This window comes from Alosa pseudoharengus, unplaced genomic scaffold, assembly GCF_046254945.1.
Source record: "Alosa pseudoharengus isolate Yale_2024_CS ecotype anadromous, Long Island Sound unplaced genomic scaffold, YU_APseudo_1.1 YU_APseudo_1.1_scf_13, whole genome shotgun sequence".
Taxonomy (NCBI): domain Eukaryota; kingdom Metazoa; phylum Chordata; class Actinopteri; order Clupeiformes; family Clupeidae; genus Alosa; species Alosa pseudoharengus.
Genome location: NW_027468598.1, coordinates 4,669,584 through 4,686,624, shown reverse-complemented (window position 1 = coordinate 4,686,624; position 17,041 = coordinate 4,669,584). Strand labels below are relative to the sequence as shown.

The following is a 17,041-nucleotide window of genomic DNA, read 5'->3' as shown; positions in this document are numbered from 1 at the left end:
CTATAAAGCCCTGCTGGAAAAAAGGCCTTACTAGCTTAAGATGGTTTGCTGGTTTGCAAAACTGTTGCGAAAACATTCCTTGCTGCTTACGGTGGTGATTCAGCTGGTTTTACTTGTCGTACCACTTCAATCAATCCATCAATCAATCAATCAATCAATAAATCAATTTATTGTTTAGTGCAACAATATCTCAATATACTTTACAAACAAAATAAAAATAAGGCAAAACATACAACCAACAAGAACAATTTATAAATAATAATAATAATAATAATAATAATAATAATAATAATCAAACAATGAACAATAAAACAATGCAAGCTAGTCATTTTAGCTGGTGTTACTGGTCTTCCATTGCTGTTTTAACTGGCCATGCCAGGTTATGTTGGTCATTCTAGCAAGCCAGCATGACCATTTGATTTTACACCAACAATGTGAAGCTTGGCATGCTGGTCACATGACCATCTTACACCAGCTGTATCCCGCATGACAAGCTGGTCACATCAGCATGACCGTCTTCCTCAGACCAGCTAAAACCAGCTACCAGCATAATCTGTTTTTTTTTTTTCTTCAGCAGGGAACACATCACTGTTGTAGTGGAGACAGTCTCCAGTAGGGGGGATAGTACACCCTTTAGTTGGGTGGATGCAGATTCAGACATTCTGGGCGCGGATAATCATCTCGAAGTTGCCAAAGTGTCGTCTGTCATGCGTGCCCAATGTTTTAGCATTGTTTTTGATTCCACTGTCTTGCTTTACGATCAAACGGAGAGTCAGCGGATTGTGGAATTCTACTTCAGAAGAGTTTCCGTGGAACGGTGCGAAGCCTCTGACAATGGGAGCCGGAGTCGACTAATGCTGGACTTGGAAAATAGCTAAGGCTTATTTCCTGACAAGTCAGTCTCTACATTTGGACAAACTGCGCACTGTAAGTTTAAAGTTGTTGTCTTTAAATACTCAGCAGAATTCTGTTAGACGCCTGCACGCCATGTTACGGTGAAGATTTAGAACTTTTAGAAGAGTTACGCGCAGTCTTGGTTAGTAGTAGTAAAATAGGGTTGTTACTTTTTGACGACTTTTTACGAATGTCTTGACATCAGAATTCTTAGAAAGTTACTCTCGGGAGAAACGTAAGATGACCACCCTACTTGAGAGCCTAAAAGTGAAAAGAGGCTTTGTGCAATCTATCGTTTAATTCTCACCTCTAATCGCTTACTTTTCCGAGACATCTGGATTCATCAGTGGATGACATAAGAGAGGACCCGTGCCAGATGTTGAATTTGAGATTATAGCCTACATAGCGTTTGGACCGAGTTGTCTGTCCATGAGGTGTGAAAATCTGTGATTTATGTGATTTAGTTTAAGTTATTGCTGAGAAGTGAGGACATTCTATAATGTAGCGTATTAGTTGTCTTTTCACATCTGTCAGGCTAATTCACATTATTTTGAAGACGTCATTACATCTATGGTGTAGCCCACAGTATGGGAGTGCTTGTGGGTAATTAGGAGTGTCTGGTGGTTACTAACCCTGTCACAGTTTGACAGCCTATTCAGCTCGTGCAGTAACACATCAGTCAAGATGGCATGTATTGGATCTCTCCTAACAACACCATGCTTCACCCATAGTGTAGTCAATGGAAGTTTTCTGTGTGTGTGTGTTTGTGTTGTAATGTTGTTACCAAACATTAAAATGTATGGATGAACGACTTCATTCATGCTTGCATTTCTAGGTAGTTGTCTAGATCCCACTCCTTCTATAGGAGTCACCAAGGAGTGGCCTGTGGTGGCAGATGAGTGCTAGCATACTGGTGGTGCTGAGATGAGCTGAGAACACTGGCCCGCCACTACAACACTCACTGCTCATTTAGTGGTAAGATGAGCAAACAATTAGCGATTAGTTTTAGCTTGTGGACAGTGTAGGCGGCTATGATTTTGAATTGGCAAGATACATATGGCTGGCCTGTTTACAATCAAAAATCTCATTCTTTGCAACCATTTAGTTAAGACCTTGGCTTAATATACTTTCCAAAGAGTTCCTTCAGCACTGCACAGGGGCTTTGCAACCTACAGTCACTAACACCTCTTCCAGCCAGGCCCAATCCACATTTGCCTCAGAGGTATTATGGCAAGCTAGCCTAGAAATCTAGACGCGCCCCTAGCGGCAGCAAATTAAATTTGCTGCCAGGGCTAGTCTAGCAACTCTCCGTTGGCTTGTGAGCTCCAGAAATCGAAACTTAATCAGGACATTGAAATCATGTATAGAGTCGTTTGGTGGGCTTAACATAATGATTGATGGCAGAGTTGCAACGGTTTGGCTTGAATTCCCTGCTACTTATAAACAAATATACTATTGCGTCCTATTGCGTGCAGAGGGAATTTGAAAGACAACTGATTATCCCGCCCCTCGGACTGAGCACTCCGAACGGTGAGTGCCCAGACCCTACATTTTAATGTGGGTCTGGCTCGCCAGGCTAATGGCAAGCTATTATGGAGGAAAAACACTAGAATTGTATTATGGTGTGTGTAAGCGGCAATACAAGATTTATTATTATACTATTATGTTATGGGTTGATACAAATGCAACAATGCTCCCAAAGATACCAGCAAAGTTTGAACCAGTGGGTTATGTTGGTGACACATATACATTAATTGTTTCTTCATATCATAAGTACCAGAAGCATCTCGATGTATTGTAGAATCCCATGTAAGAATCCTGATTATATCATATTATATAAATTGATGAGTAAGTAGAATTAACTAGATTCCTAGTGGTTAATATGCAAACTATGAACTGATAAACTATGACAGACTGCATTGTGTATATTTGTATTGATAATACTGTATGTTCTGTGTGTATATGTGTGTGTGTCTAGACTGGGGGGTATTTTAGGAAAGATCCTCACATTTAATCAGATTTACTATAGGAGGTGGAGAGAGTGGGTCAGTTGGAGAATGTGTGGGACACCTGGATAGTTGATGGCCCTCAGGTAGACTCCAGATGGTGGAGCAGAGCTCCCTAGCTAAAGCAGGAGAGAGAGGTGGAGCAGTAGGAGGAGTGCAGGATGTGGAGGAAGGGTGTGGAGCAAAAGGACAGCTGCTGAGCTCTTCCGTGGGACATTGGTTTTAAAACTTCAGGGTTTATCTGGTGAACTGAAGCAAGCACATACATTCTCACACAGAGTTGCTGAGATCAGTCATCCAAGAGTATGCCCAGAGAAAGACATGGTTGTTTGTAATCATAACTGTCATCAATGTAGTGGAAGGGCAATATAGGCACCATGAGCTTAACCCCTAAGAAAGACTTCCTCAGAAATATATTAGAAATAAAGAATCCTAGGACTCCTTGTTGCACCCAAACCTCAAAAACAAGAAATACTGCATTCCAAGACGTTAATGCAGGATCAACACGTCATGGTTTTGACATGTTGATCCTACAACCTACAACAGGTCAAATCCTCAACTAACTGGTAAATCTTATTTTATTGACAGGCTGCTGCTATGATTTACTTATTTAATTGTGTAGGCTTATTTATTTTTGTATTTATTTAAAGGGTTACTCCCTTTAGCTTTTTACAAATCTGAGGTGGACAAATCTGAGGTTGACAAGCATAGGGTCATATTTATTTTCATTAAACTGGGGGGTGAGTTTGCCTTGTCTGTTGCATAACACAACGTATTGTGTAAGAGAAAAATGTGCACCAAAGTTCATTGGATTGTGCGAGTTCGCTGATATGCTAACTAACTTTGGCCTACTGTGTAGGTCAGTGAAGTTCCTGTAAGCTCATGATTATGTAGCCTGTTTCAGTTCTACCTACAGTAACCTGTGTGAGTATAGAATGGCTTTTTGCATGCGAGCAAGCATGTGGGGGAGTGTCATGTGTGCCTCTGAAACAAAATAGTTAGACGTTTAACCCAGCGCATTTGACTGATCAGCCCAACAACAGTGACACGTTGGGAAGGGTTTCAGTTGTGCTCATTTTTCTTTGAATTTTGAACATGGAGAGGGAGAGCATGAGAACTAGGACTCAAGTAGGTGCACTGTTTTATTTAACAGACGTGCTGTTTATCCTCTACATAAGTTTATAGTGCTTTGTGGCATTTCAAGTGTATCATTGCTTATTATCTTAAAGCATTTTCACGATTCCTAGCTGTGAAGTAAAATCTCTTCACATTTGAAATCTTCTTGATAGTGACTGGAGGTTTGGGTTTTGGTTTTGGAGTTTCTGGTTGCATCATGCTTCTTTATCATAATGAATTTGACCATGCATTATGTGTTTTTCAGAAATCTTATCTGAAGCAAGCATGCAGACACTACCTTTCACATTTTAGAATACTAAAATAAATTTTGATGGAAAAAGAGGGGGCTATCTTTTCTATCAATAATTAGGGCAAAACTGAGAAATTGAAGGAGGATGAAATTGGTGTCTGTTGTAAAAGTTGTATAGTGGACTGACGGGGTCTCAAAATGATTAATTCTTATTGGTGAAACAGGGCATAGCCTCTTGTAAGATAGTTTAATAACATTTGCTAAGATAAAGGCATGTAGTATTAAATATATGATTACATTTATTGGCTTTTTAGAAATATATGACTAACTCTATTGACTTTTTCATTTTCAGACAGTTTTTTGTGCACTCATTTTTCTGTTTTAGGTTTTCAGTGAGATTTCAGAGGATTGTCCTCAGCTGTTTACTTCAGTGAATGGATAATGTGGTTCAAGTCATTGTTATTAGCATAGTGATTCATTTTATTCAGGTGATAATGGCAGTATGGAAAAGGAAAACAGCTCAGGGTTGCATTTATTAAGCAAATATTTGTTCTTATGGCATACAAATATGCCTTTTGTCATTCAAACCCAATATTCTTTGCTTCATTCTTCTCCTAGGGTAACATGCTGTTCCTCCTGAGCGTAAGTGTGCTAACAGCGCTTTCCCATGGAGTTGCCGGAGGTCAGACGTGCCACCCTCAGTGTCGCTGTGAAGTGGAGAGCTTCGGCCTGTTTGACAGCTTCAGCTTAACCAAAGTGGACTGTAGTGGGGTAGGACCTGGCACGGCCCCCTTCCCCATCCCGTTGGACACATCTTTCCTGGACCTGTCCTTTAATTCTGTTGGTGCCATTACAGATGCCATGCTAACTGGACCGGGCTACACCACCCTTGTGAGCCTAGATCTCAGCAACAATGCCATCAGCAAAGTGGGTGCTAAGGCCTTCGCCAGGCTGCGCTACCTGGAGACCTTAGACCTGAGCCACAATGCCTTAGAGAGCCTCCCTGATGGCTGTTTTACAGGACTACCTTTAGCAGAGGTAGATTTAAGCAATAACAGATTTCGTGAATTCAACCTTGATATTTTCACCACCAAGGGCCAAGACAAACCCTTGACTGTTGACCTGTCAAACAATTTAATAACATCCATCACCAGACAACCACAAGGGCCGTCTCTGTCCATTAAAAGCCTGGTGCTGGCAGACAACAGACTGAGGGTTGTCCCTGATCTTTCGGGTCTTCCTCTGCGCTACTTGGGATTGGATGGGAACTGGATCTCTGTTATACAGGAGGGGACTTTTCAGACACTCAAAGATCTGTCCTATCTTAGCCTCAGTGGCCTTCCACAGCTTTCAGTTATCGAACCTCTGAGCTTTCAAGGTTTGGAAAACCTGCAGGTTCTGGACCTTTCCAATAACAGGAACCTGAAATCGTTGAGCCCGGCGGTTTTTAGCAACCTAAACTCCCTACAGGAGCTCAATTTGTCAAACTCTGGAATGACACACCTGCCTAATACCATTCTGAGCTATTTGCCAAATATTAAAAGCATAACTCTCAGCCCAAACATGCACTGTTGGAAAACGTTGAAACAGGGCCAGTTTCACAGGCAAATTGGAGAAGCCAAAAATGATTATGTAATATCCTGTGATGATATCAGTGTGCCTCAAAATCCTGTTTTATGATCATATCAGCAATGCGCTACACAATGCTGTTTTATGATTGAAGACAACTAAGCCAAGAGCTGCTTGGACAGTGCCTTGATACAACTTTCTAACCCCTTACAAACTTGACAAGGACTATTATCATATGATGATTTTTCTTTACTGATGGCATGTATTTTGCACACTTCACATTAAAGTGACCAAGAATACTGATCTTAGGAATTATTTTTCATGTGGTCAAACATATTATGACAATACGTTAGTGGCTTATTCATTATAAGATTTTTTTTTACAAACCGCCTACATTTTGTGTATTATGCTTTCATATTGTTGAAGTATTAGCAAAAATTCTAGAGCGCTCTAGAATCTTTGGTATTAGCACCAGTCAGAGCCTTGTAGATACCGAAGTGTGATGTTCCGTTTTTGAAATTACTGCCTTGACAACGCTACATCATGGCTTCGGTACTCTATTAGGGGTTTGCACAGATGTCACATTCTGGGCGGTAACCCAGCTGCATGGCCATGTTTGAGGCACTCGGCGTAAAGAACTGAACGAAGTACAATGGAGTATTATGCACTTTGGATACCTTAAGTGATTATAACCATGTCTAAATAACAGAAAAGCTCATCAAAACGCTTCCAAGAAGCAAAGGCATATAGGGCAGGACTTGGACCACAAGAAAAGGTGCGATATTTCGAGAAATTACGGTTTATTGGCAGCGCAGATCCATAATGAGTTGGGTGAGGGAGACGCAGTACCAAGTCCAACCACAAGCGCCACCCTTTCTCTGATAACTTCTGGCATTATTCTCCTTTCTCCCTGGTTTTTTAATAACTTTTGGAAGTTGATACCTACTCCAGATGTTTTTCTCGGTCTGACCTATTGGTACAACCTAAAACACAGCAATAATTAACCATTTTCCTTGATGATGTTATAGTATGGTGAATTGTGTTATTTTAGGAACGATTCATATAGATTTTTGCAACTGGTGTTTTTTTACTTGCTAGGACCCCATTGAATACAAAACAACCTGTTTCCAATTTTTTTCTTCATTTTCAGTGCCAAAATTCAAGATGGCGGACAATATATGCGGAAAAATAATATAAAGGCTTAAAGTGGTCAACTTTTTGATAAATATACACCTAATAAGGTAGTAGGGGTGGGCGATATGGCCTAAAATTCATATTGCGGTTTAATTTGGGACACATACGGTAAACGGTATATATTGCGGTATAATTTGGTGTGTGAATTTCAATATAGGTCTAGCAGGTTCTTGCATAAAATAGTCAAGATTGTTACTTATTTAAACATTTATTGGCTATAAAAATGATCAAAGTTTTATTTAGCCTATTCACTGCAGTAGACATCACTGTATGAAACATTACAAAAACATGAAACATGACATATTACATAGAACTGTAAATCATCTGGTCATCTAATATTTACAGATATCTAGGCTATAACATTTATTTTATATTTGGCCTGTTATAAAATCATGTATTGAACAATTTAACCACAGCTCAGCTTTAAGAAACTCAAATAGCCTAGCATTTTTCAAATAGCCTGCTAGCATTTTGTGATCATTAGGCTAAGGCTACTTTCACAAACTCAGTCAGCTGTCCTCTGATTTACCAATATCTAGGCGATATTTGTAACATTTATTTTGTATTTGGCCCGTTATGAAATCATGTGGAACAATTTAAACACATTGTAAAACTTAAAGCCCACATTTGGAGACATCCATGCATGTCGAAATTTACTGCAAATTCAAAACTGTGTTACTCTGGAACGGCTAACTGTACAGGGGACTGCTTTACACCTTTGTGTTCGGTAAGGTCTGCTGTTTATTTTGATATTAGGTTTGTCGTGTGTTAAAAGAAGGGTTCGTGAAGTATCCGAGATGAATGGGTTGGGAGATCATGGGACGCAAAATGTATGATTAAATTGAATTATATTATTTACTTTTCTCGCGAACCGTTCAACTAAGCAATTATCGGGTAACATCGTTTAAAAGCTGAGAAAAAGCTCTTTCATGTGATACTTGTGATGTCTGTGTGATGAATAGGCTACTTCGCGAGTAGTTCAACTGAAATGAATGGAATTTGGACGCACTTTCTTTCTTGCGCTGTCACTTTCTCCACTGCGTAAAATACTCAATTAATTTGCGCTGTGAATGCTTAGATTATTTTGACAGGCCACACAGGCTAAATAAAAATCGCTATTAGTAGGACGCAAAGCAGAATATTGAAAGAAGGGGGCACCAAGGCCACCGTGGCCTGTAAACCTCTGATTTTCAAAGGGGCCTCACGGCCAACGCAAGAGGCAACGACGTGGCCGCCGTGAAATTCCTACCCTGTTTGGGGGTTTATGTCTGTATTTCTCCTAAGTTATAAGTCTAAAGTTAGCGTCTTTATCGTGACATGTTTCCCTTTTAGTTCTCCCTCGTGTGTGATCCTTTTTGTGTGGGGGGCTGCGTCCACCCCTGTATGTGTAGCGTGTGTGTGTACTTGACCTGCTCCGTGTGTATTGTGTTCTGGGCAGTGTTGCCAGATGCCAGCAAGTTTTTCCAGCCCAAAACCTCGTCAAAAACCGCGAGAATGCACAAAAAACCGCCCAAATTTGCTTTTGCTTGTTTCTCATTTAAGCACATTGAAATCATTAACAAGCTTTAAAATTACCCATTTTTCGACTTAGCCTATCCAATTTCAGAAACAATATTCAATCAAATGAACGCAAAAGTAGGCTACACGGACCTCAGTCAGACTATTCTTCTATAAGCTTATGTTACGGAAAATAATGCAATAAACGACTATCAATGAGTCTGTTTGTGTCAATAGACGCTTGGAACAAAAGCATTCAGTAGGCTAGCCTAACATAAAAACATTGAGTGGATATATGAACATACAAAATAGCCTAACGCACAACATTTCAATTATTTATAATAGCAACATGACATGCATATTCATGTATAACATTAGATGAAATCGCATTGATTATAGAACAGGGGTGTCGACTCTTTGCAGAGGCAGTGCGTTCATAACTGGTGGGCCAACTAGGCTACACAAAAAATATTTTCATAGGCCTACGCCAAATGTAGGCTAAAGGCTTGAGTTAAACTTGAGTCTGACACCTGTGATTTAGAACAATTAATACATAGGCGCTATCTATTCCCTGAGACAGGCAGTTAGGCCTAGAGTTTTCATGAAAATCGCGCTGAAGCTATTTAGGACAGTGTCAGTGCGCTCTTTGCAGAAGCAGTGCGTTCATGCATGGCAACTCTATTCACGCAAAAAATATTTTCATACGCCAGATATAGGCTAAAGGCAAACTTGAGTTTGACACCTGTAATTTAGAACAATTAGTAGGCCTACCTGACAGGCAGTTAAACCTAGAGTTTTCATGAAAGTCGCGTTGAACGAACAGGGGTGTCAGTGCGCTCATGCAGAAGCAGAACTTTCATGCATGGCGGGCCATCTCTACACAAAAAACATAGGCCTATGGCCTAGGCCCTTCGTGAAAATTGCTTTGAGCAATTGTTATTAGGCCTAAAAATAATTAAAAAGTTCTAGTAGGCTTTGTCAAACTTCCTCAACAACTGTCGGGCTGGACGGAACATGGGCCATAGTCCTATGTCAAGCCATTCGCGCAAGACCTGTGCGCACATCCATCAACCCTGAAAGAAGGGGAAAGTCCATCCTGTCTAATCTTTCAGCAGTGTGCACCCTCATGAAGAGATTGACTGTAATGAGAAAATGATCTTTGCCCACTTTGGCATATTGATATTGTCAGTCAGCTAGCTAAATTTGAAAACCCCGCGAGCTGTGTGTTTGAAGGGCGGTCTGCGCTGCAGTAGGGGAGAACCAGACTGAAACACTTTTTAATTAAACGTAATTTACAAAGACATCGTAAAACACTGAAAGCTAATATTTTGTCACAAGCAACCTACATCTGTCCTCTGTCAAATACAGTTGCATTTTCAGGTCTGAACAAAACCATTCAGGAGTTATTTAAGGAGAAATCGAACGTGCGTTTTGTTTCATTCGTCCCTCCTGGCCGGGATAAATGAAACGACATGGGGGACGAAAGAACAGCTTAAACTTCCCACAACTTCAATATTTGACAACATCATGAATGGTACTTAATATGTGTTATTTTAGATAAATTACTGCTGGGCTTTACTGTCTGCTATGAATATCTAACAACTAATTGCCGTCATTGTGAAGCGCATATCTCGCGGTTATGGAAATACCATGCACTATGCCATTTATAGCTAGAATGCATGTTTCGATACATAAGGTGACGTGAGCTGAGAGTGTCTGTTGTGAGTTTAGGGGGCACGTCAGCCAGAGGGTGTGTGAGTGAGTGAGTGAGTGAGAGACTGCTGCCTGCTGACCAGAGAGGGTCGCTGGAAGAAGGGTCTGAAGTGCCTTTCGGCTACAAAAACCCGCCGAACTGATCCGAAACCAGCCCAATTTTTATACACCCGCCCAAACCCATTTTTGCCCGCAAAATAGATTGCAAAACCGCCCAATTGGGCGGGAAACCGCCCAATCTGGCAACCCTGGTTCTGGGTCTGTGTCCCTGCTCTCGTTCTCAGCTAAACCTTTTCATTGGACAACTGTCTGTGTCGCTATCAAATCGTTACAATACCTTCACCGCTCGCTGCCATTTTTCCACACCTGTGGCCTCCTCGTGGTTGCTGCCGGTCCCGGCAGGCCAAGCGTGTTGCAATTTGATGACATAATGACCTATCGCAATATGCCGGTATAACAAAAATCTCTATCGTTGGCCAAATTTTTATCGCATACTGCTTATACCATTTATATCGCCCAGCCCTATAAGGTAGACAAGTGAGATACAGACTATTTTCAAAAGATGTATTGCATCATTTGACAAAAATTTGGAGAAAAAATGGAAAAAAAGAGAAAAAAATCTGCGTCTTGTTTCATTATTGAAGAGTTCAACAAAACATTGTCATTGTCACTCAAGTATTTATTCTCACCACTGTCACTGTCTTTTTATTATTGGTGTACATCTCCTCAGAGCCTTCACACCTGCAAAGTTGCGTGAATGGTAAGTTGTTACTCTTGCAAGAACACCTTATACTGCATTGGCTTCACAAGTTCCACAACAGCCTTTGGTGCTGGTGGAAGTTTTGACAGAACAGGAGCCCATTGCCCATCAACAATTTGTCTCCATCCCAGTGATAGTGAGTCAAGAATCTTTGGAGCAGGCACTGTATCTTGTGCCCAAACATTTGCTTGCCTGTGTGCTCTCAGAATTTCAATTTAATTTCAGTTATAGAGCGTCAAAACATTTCACATGTCTCATGGCGCTTTACAGAGTGTTAAACATTCAGACAGAGCCCATGAGTAACAGGGGCGAGGAAAAACTCCCAAGAATGGGAGAAGCATATAGGATGAAACCTCAAGCAGATCCACGACTCAAGGGCCTGACCCATCTGCCTGGGGTCAGTTACAGGACAGTAAGGTCTATATACAGAGAATAGAACATGGTATTTAGAGCCACCTGAGGTATATGTTACAAAGTGGTTGGATGGTTACATAACCAGTATGATAATGCATGAATCCTATTTAGTGTTAAGTTCAAATAGTCCAGTGTAGGGGATGAATTGTCCATAGGAATTAGGAGTTGTCATCGGGCAAATAGTGGGTCGCTAGGCTGTGCAGGCAGGAATCCGAGCATGGGTACAGCAATAGGCGATGGTAGGGCAATCATAGGGATGGGATTTCCCTAGTTCCCGAGTTTTTCCACTCCCTGGTTGGGTTTCAGAGTTTTAAACATGTTCCACCGAAGGGCTTTAGCTGTTTGAAAACCATGTTTTGAGGAGCTGACACACAAATTTCTCACATCCAGCTAACACGTCATGGACGTCGTGGAGATGGATGAGGACCTACTACAAGCCTACAAAGTGTGTTAATGACACCATCATGACTTGATTGACTTGAAACAGAAACCTTTCCTTTCCCACGGGATAAACGGTAAATGGCGGGACAAACGGTTGACTTTAAATTTCCTGATAGGATAGGATACAATAGGATACCCGATAGGTCCACCGACTCTATACACGATGTGATTGCCCTGAGCAAAGTTTGGTTTTTCCACCTCACAAGCCAACGGAGAGTTGCTAGACTACCCTGACTGCAAATTAAATTTTCTGCCGCTAGGGTGCGTCAAGATTTCTAGGCTGTATCTTTTGTCGACGTTCTCCAGTGCCCATGATAATGAGACTGTCTTTGTTGATGTCTGGTACCCTGCGAAGGGCAAGCACCAAGACATCTGTGTGACATGTAGATATATGGGGTTTTGCCAAAATGACTTACTGCTACTGCCACCTTTGTGTGTGTGAACTGTGACTGGCAGTTTACATAGTTCAACAGCTTTATGACCAAGGTAGAGGATAAGGTTGGCTTTGGTTTCCTTCGATCCCAGAAAAGCTTTAAAGTCTTTGATTGGTGTAGAGTCTTGTATTTTGTATCCCTTATCATGTGCTTTTCCCATTGTATGGACCTGTTCGTCCTGTCTTTCATGGAGTTTGTGATGGTATAGTTGTTAAATAATAAGTATATGTCATTGTAGCCTCGTGCCTTACTTTCAACATTTTCAAAGAAGCATTCTGCCAGATCTTGGCAACAGTTTATGTCACTTTTCCTGACAACCATCTCCTGCACAACAACCATGCCATCTATTAAGATGCTATCCAATGTGTGTGTTAATTGCACTGAGCTACTCTCTGTAGATTGTTCAGAGGATGCTGTTTCTGAAACAATTCATGGATGAAGGCAGACTTATCTGTAGTGGGCAGCATTAGGCTTGCATATAATCAACAAATTCATATGTTCCCACAATTTCCTGCAAGTCCTGTTAACAGAATTATTGAAGACCAAATAGCTCATTGTGGACTTCAGGAAGTCTAAAGCTAGCACACACAACCATTCTCATCAATGGGACTGAAGTGGAGTGTATCACCAGCTTCAGATTTCTGGGTGTCCACATCTCTTGGACCTCTCTTGGACCCTCAACACCTCTACCCTGATCAAGAAGGCTTACCAGCATCTCTTCTATCTGAGGAGGCTAAAGAAGGTCCACCGGCCTCCTCAGATCCTGGTGAACTTCTACCCCTGCACCATCAAGCGTATCCTTACCAACTGTGTTACAGTTTGGTATGGCAACTGCTCTGCCCACAACCGAAAAGCACTGCAGAGGGTGGTGAAAACTGCCCAACGCATTCCTCACTCCCCTCCATTGAGGCAATCCAGTGCAAGCAATGCTTGCATAAGGCGCACAGCAGGTTCAGAGGAAGCTTCTTTCCTGCAGCTGAAGTCTAGCTCTCCATCCCAGTGACAACCAACCAACTAAGCCCCCCCCACCCACCCTGCCTCCTTGCCTGTGCCTGTTGAGGTGTCCATGACCATGGCAACCTTGACAGGGACAACAAGGAGACATATGTTGTTCATATATTGTTCACATTACATAGCCATATTTATTCTGCTCTTATAAGGTAACTGCTAATACACTGCACATATTATTACTCTAAACCTCTCTACTTTATATAAATCAACTGTATACTACTGTCTACACTGCACTATATTTCTTGACCTGTCTATGCACCACCTGTCTATACTTTGTATATCACATTGCACTTTTCTCCTTTTGTGCACTTCTGGTTAGACGCAAAACCACATTTCGTTGTCTTCATACAGTACTCTGCAATGACAATAAAGTTGAATCTAATCTACTCTAATCTAATCTATTGGGGTGAGTGCAGAACATTACTTTAATTCAAATGATTATTAGGTTATGTGAAGGAAACTTTTAAATCAGTCAATGTGTTTTTCCGGGTATGCCAATAAATAGCATAATGGTGGTTACACCCATCACTGGTTGATAATCATGACATCTCATGTCACCCATGGTCATATTTATTAGAAAATAAATATTCAATTTTATTAGAAAATGTATGTATATAATGATAATACCTAACATACATCCATTTAAAATGTTTAAAATGGCGATTATTTGCAATTTTTGGTGATATATCCGCCATCTTGGATTTTGGACCTGTGCAGTCCGGGAAAAAATTGGAAACAGGTAGTTTTGCAAACTATAAGGTCTGAAGAAGTGAAAAAACATAATTTGCAAAAATCTATATGAAATGTTCCAAACACCTTACATATCGCCCTGCACTATTAGGGATTTACTTCAGTGCCTAATGCTTTCTAATGAGGCGAGTATCTCCAATATGGCGACGTCCCGATCTGATGATACGCTGTGCAAACCCCTAATAGTTTAATGCCAAAGGAAAATTCTAACTGTAGGCCTATAGTAAATCCGGTGTAAATACTTTGTGTAATTTATAAATTCGTAGATTTGATGAGGATGCTAGATTATGCTGCATACACCTGGATACATTGGCGTTTGTGTCATGATACTCTGTACACTGGATCCATAGGGAGCCAAACTGGACTACACTTATGCACCTATGCACATCGTCAGCTTTCTCAGAGACATACCATGATGATGACAGTCAAGTGATAAAGAACTGGTTCCCCATCATTCATTCATGCCTTTATATTGCAGAAAAAGTATATTATAGTAACATTTATTATGACCGCCGCGCAGCGAAGCGGGGCCATGTCAACCCATTCCATAACCACTCAATTCATGTATAGCGCCACCTAGTTAAACACAAAAAAGTAAAAATGAGGTGTTGTAATCGCAGGTATCTGTGACCTAACATAGTCAAAACTGCACGAAATTGGAATTGTAGGATCATTATGACACCCTCTGAATGCACGCCAAGTTTTCGTGGAATTCCGTTCATGGGGGGCCACACAATAAATTAATTTATGTTGCTATACACCAACCGGAGACAGTTTTCTGTGAATATCTCGAGAACCGTAGGGCCTAGGAGGTCCACCTTTTTTTTGTATGTTGGTCTTAAGGGGGCATGTCAACCCATCCCATTACCACTTATTTCATGTATAGCGCCACCTAGTTAAAAATTAAAAAGCAAAAAATTAGGTGTTTTCATCACAATATCTCTGGCTGACATGGTCAAAACTGCACGAAATTGAAAGTGTAGGATCATTATGACACCCTCCGAATGCATGCCAAGTTTTGTGAACTTTTGTTCATGGGGGGCCTAGGGTAGGGCAGACACAGTTTTCTGTGAATATCTTGAGAACCGTAGGGCCTAGGATGACCAATTTTTTCCGTATGTTTGCCTCCAGGGGTCATGTTAACCCATTCCATGTGCACACATGTGCATAAACAGATACACACACTGTAAAAAGTTTAACGTAAAATTTACAGCAACTTGCTGGCAGCAAATAACCAGCAAGTTGCTGTATTTCACTCTACAGTACACCTACTGTATATGAAATCACAGTACCTATGCCTGATACTGTAAATGCAAACTACAGTAGTACTACCAGTGCTGTAATGTATACAGCATTGAATTGTCTACCGTATTTTTAATCACAGTACTTATGGATCATACTGTAACTAAGTACAGTAGTAATACCAGTGCTGTAATATTATATACAGTAATTTTGGGAAATTCATATCCTGCTTTATCTACAGCCAGGATAAATTTGGCTAGGCCTAGGTATGGTTTAGGCTACACAAACTTGCATAAATAACCATTGACAACTTGTTATCAGTTTGAAAAGCAAGTACATTTATTCACTTTTTTCCGTTTAGAAATTCTCGTGTGCTGCATCCTAACGTTAGACCAACGGTTGCAGTCAGCCTGATCCACCACCAGTAGCAGAGTGAAGCAGCACCTAGCAGAAATAGAAGAAGAAAAGATAAACAGTGTTAGATAACAATTTTCAACTGAAACTGAAGGCTACTTACAAGTGAAACTTTAGGATAATCATTTATATATATACTGTATGTTTTTTGAGTTTACTGTCAAAATGCCAGGCTGAAGATGGTGTTAGCATAACTCAGTTTCGCAAGGTATATTTAACGTTAGCAGCTAGCCAGCTGGGTGAGCTCATTGATGATGTTTGCTTGCAGCAACAGCCATTCGCGCTGTTCGTCCGAACAACGGTTAATGATAGTCAGATGTGACTTAAAGTTAACTTATATCAATATTGCTAAAGTTCGCCTATTAAACTCACAAAACCGTACATGATTACGAGGAGTTAACGTTACATAAGTCAGCTAGCAGCTAAACCTCCACGTTAACGTTAACCAGCAGCACATCATCTTCAGCCTAACATTGTGACAGTAACGTTAACGTTAACATACTAGGCCTAGCACTACTAGTGAATGTTTTATATAAATTATATGAATATAATAAACTGTAACTTACTGAGAACTAAGGTAGGCCTAATATAAATGAGACTGCCATAATGTTAACGTAACATAAAACATTAACGTTAACGTTAATGCCACCGTCACAGCAACAGCAACTATGATAGCTAGCCTAACGTTAGCTGCTACTTAATTGATCCAACAAGCATGGATGAGTTGTAAGTTAGACAGTACAACGTACATAGACTGTACACATGCCCGAATTTAATGTAGTACAATTTCACAATGAAACATTAACGTTACATAAATAAATGCTTGCTTACCATTAAGGTGGAGCTGCGAACTTGTCAGAGTGCTGAACACCGTTGGTCTGACTGACTGAACTGTTGCTCAAAAATGATCTCCCGCCGGACAGTTCAAACGTCGTCGCGCGGTGCACGTTTCAATCACCACGTCAAAATTTCCCAGTAAACCATAAATCCATGACTTTTCAATATCTTTTCAAAATGATGATTTGGATGGAAAATCAACATAATATCAATTTCACCTTGCTATCTGGGAGCTTAACTTTGTATTTATGTGCAAAAAGAAAACAGAAAACCCCAACTGATTTTCCGCCATGTTTTTTCAAAATTTTCAAAAAGCTGACTGAAAGTGAGGGAGGAGTCAGATTTATTACTGTGTTATGATTCGCAGCAAATTTTTATTACTGTAGTTTGACCATTTTTGACCATAATTCATAGCGAAACCACAGCAACATACTGTATTCACAAATACAGTACACATTTTCCCCAAAAACAGCAGTGATGCTGTGAAAATCACAGAATC

At 40.6% G+C, this 17,041-nt stretch overlaps 1 protein-coding gene and 1 long non-coding RNA gene across 3 annotated transcripts; one reads left to right on the top strand and one right to left on the bottom strand.

Annotated features, from left to right (window-relative positions):
- Positions 1 to 646: 646 nt before the first annotated feature.
- Positions 647 to 6,138, top strand: tsku (tsukushi small leucine rich proteoglycan homolog (Xenopus laevis)). Of its 2 annotated transcripts, none has more exons than XM_076281870.1 (2): positions 647 to 927; positions 4,885 to 6,138. In XM_076281870.1, the coding sequence occupies exon 2, from the start codon at positions 4,891 to 4,893 to the stop codon at positions 5,944 to 5,946; it is 1,056 nt and encodes a 351-aa protein (XP_076137985.1). In that variant the 5' UTR covers positions 647 to 927; positions 4,885 to 4,890; the 3' UTR covers positions 5,947 to 6,138. The 2 variants fall into 2 exon arrangements, with proteins under 2 accessions (XP_076137985.1, XP_076137984.1); XM_076281869.1 differs by lacking the exon at positions 647 to 927 and adding an exon at positions 3,821 to 4,028.
- A 9,464-nt stretch (positions 6,139 to 15,602) lies between these two features.
- On the bottom strand, positions 15,603 to 16,761 carry LOC143121049 (uncharacterized). The gene is made up of 2 exons (XR_012986383.1): positions 16,537 to 16,761; positions 15,603 to 15,735 (listed from the first exon to the last, which is right to left on the bottom strand). It is a non-coding gene; the product is annotated as an uncharacterized LOC143121049 (long non-coding RNA).
- Positions 16,762 to 17,041: the final 280 nt, after the last annotated feature.

Excerpts from the sequence above, each read along its gene's own strand:
- tsku (XM_076281869.1), top strand. The coding sequence starts at position 3,996 with ATGGAGAGGGAGAGCATGAGAACTAGGACTCAA. Across the intron at positions 4,029-4,884 it reads GCATGAGAACTAGGACTCAA|GGTAACATGCTGTTCCTCCT; the intron begins GTAGGTGCACTG and ends TTCTTCTCCTAG.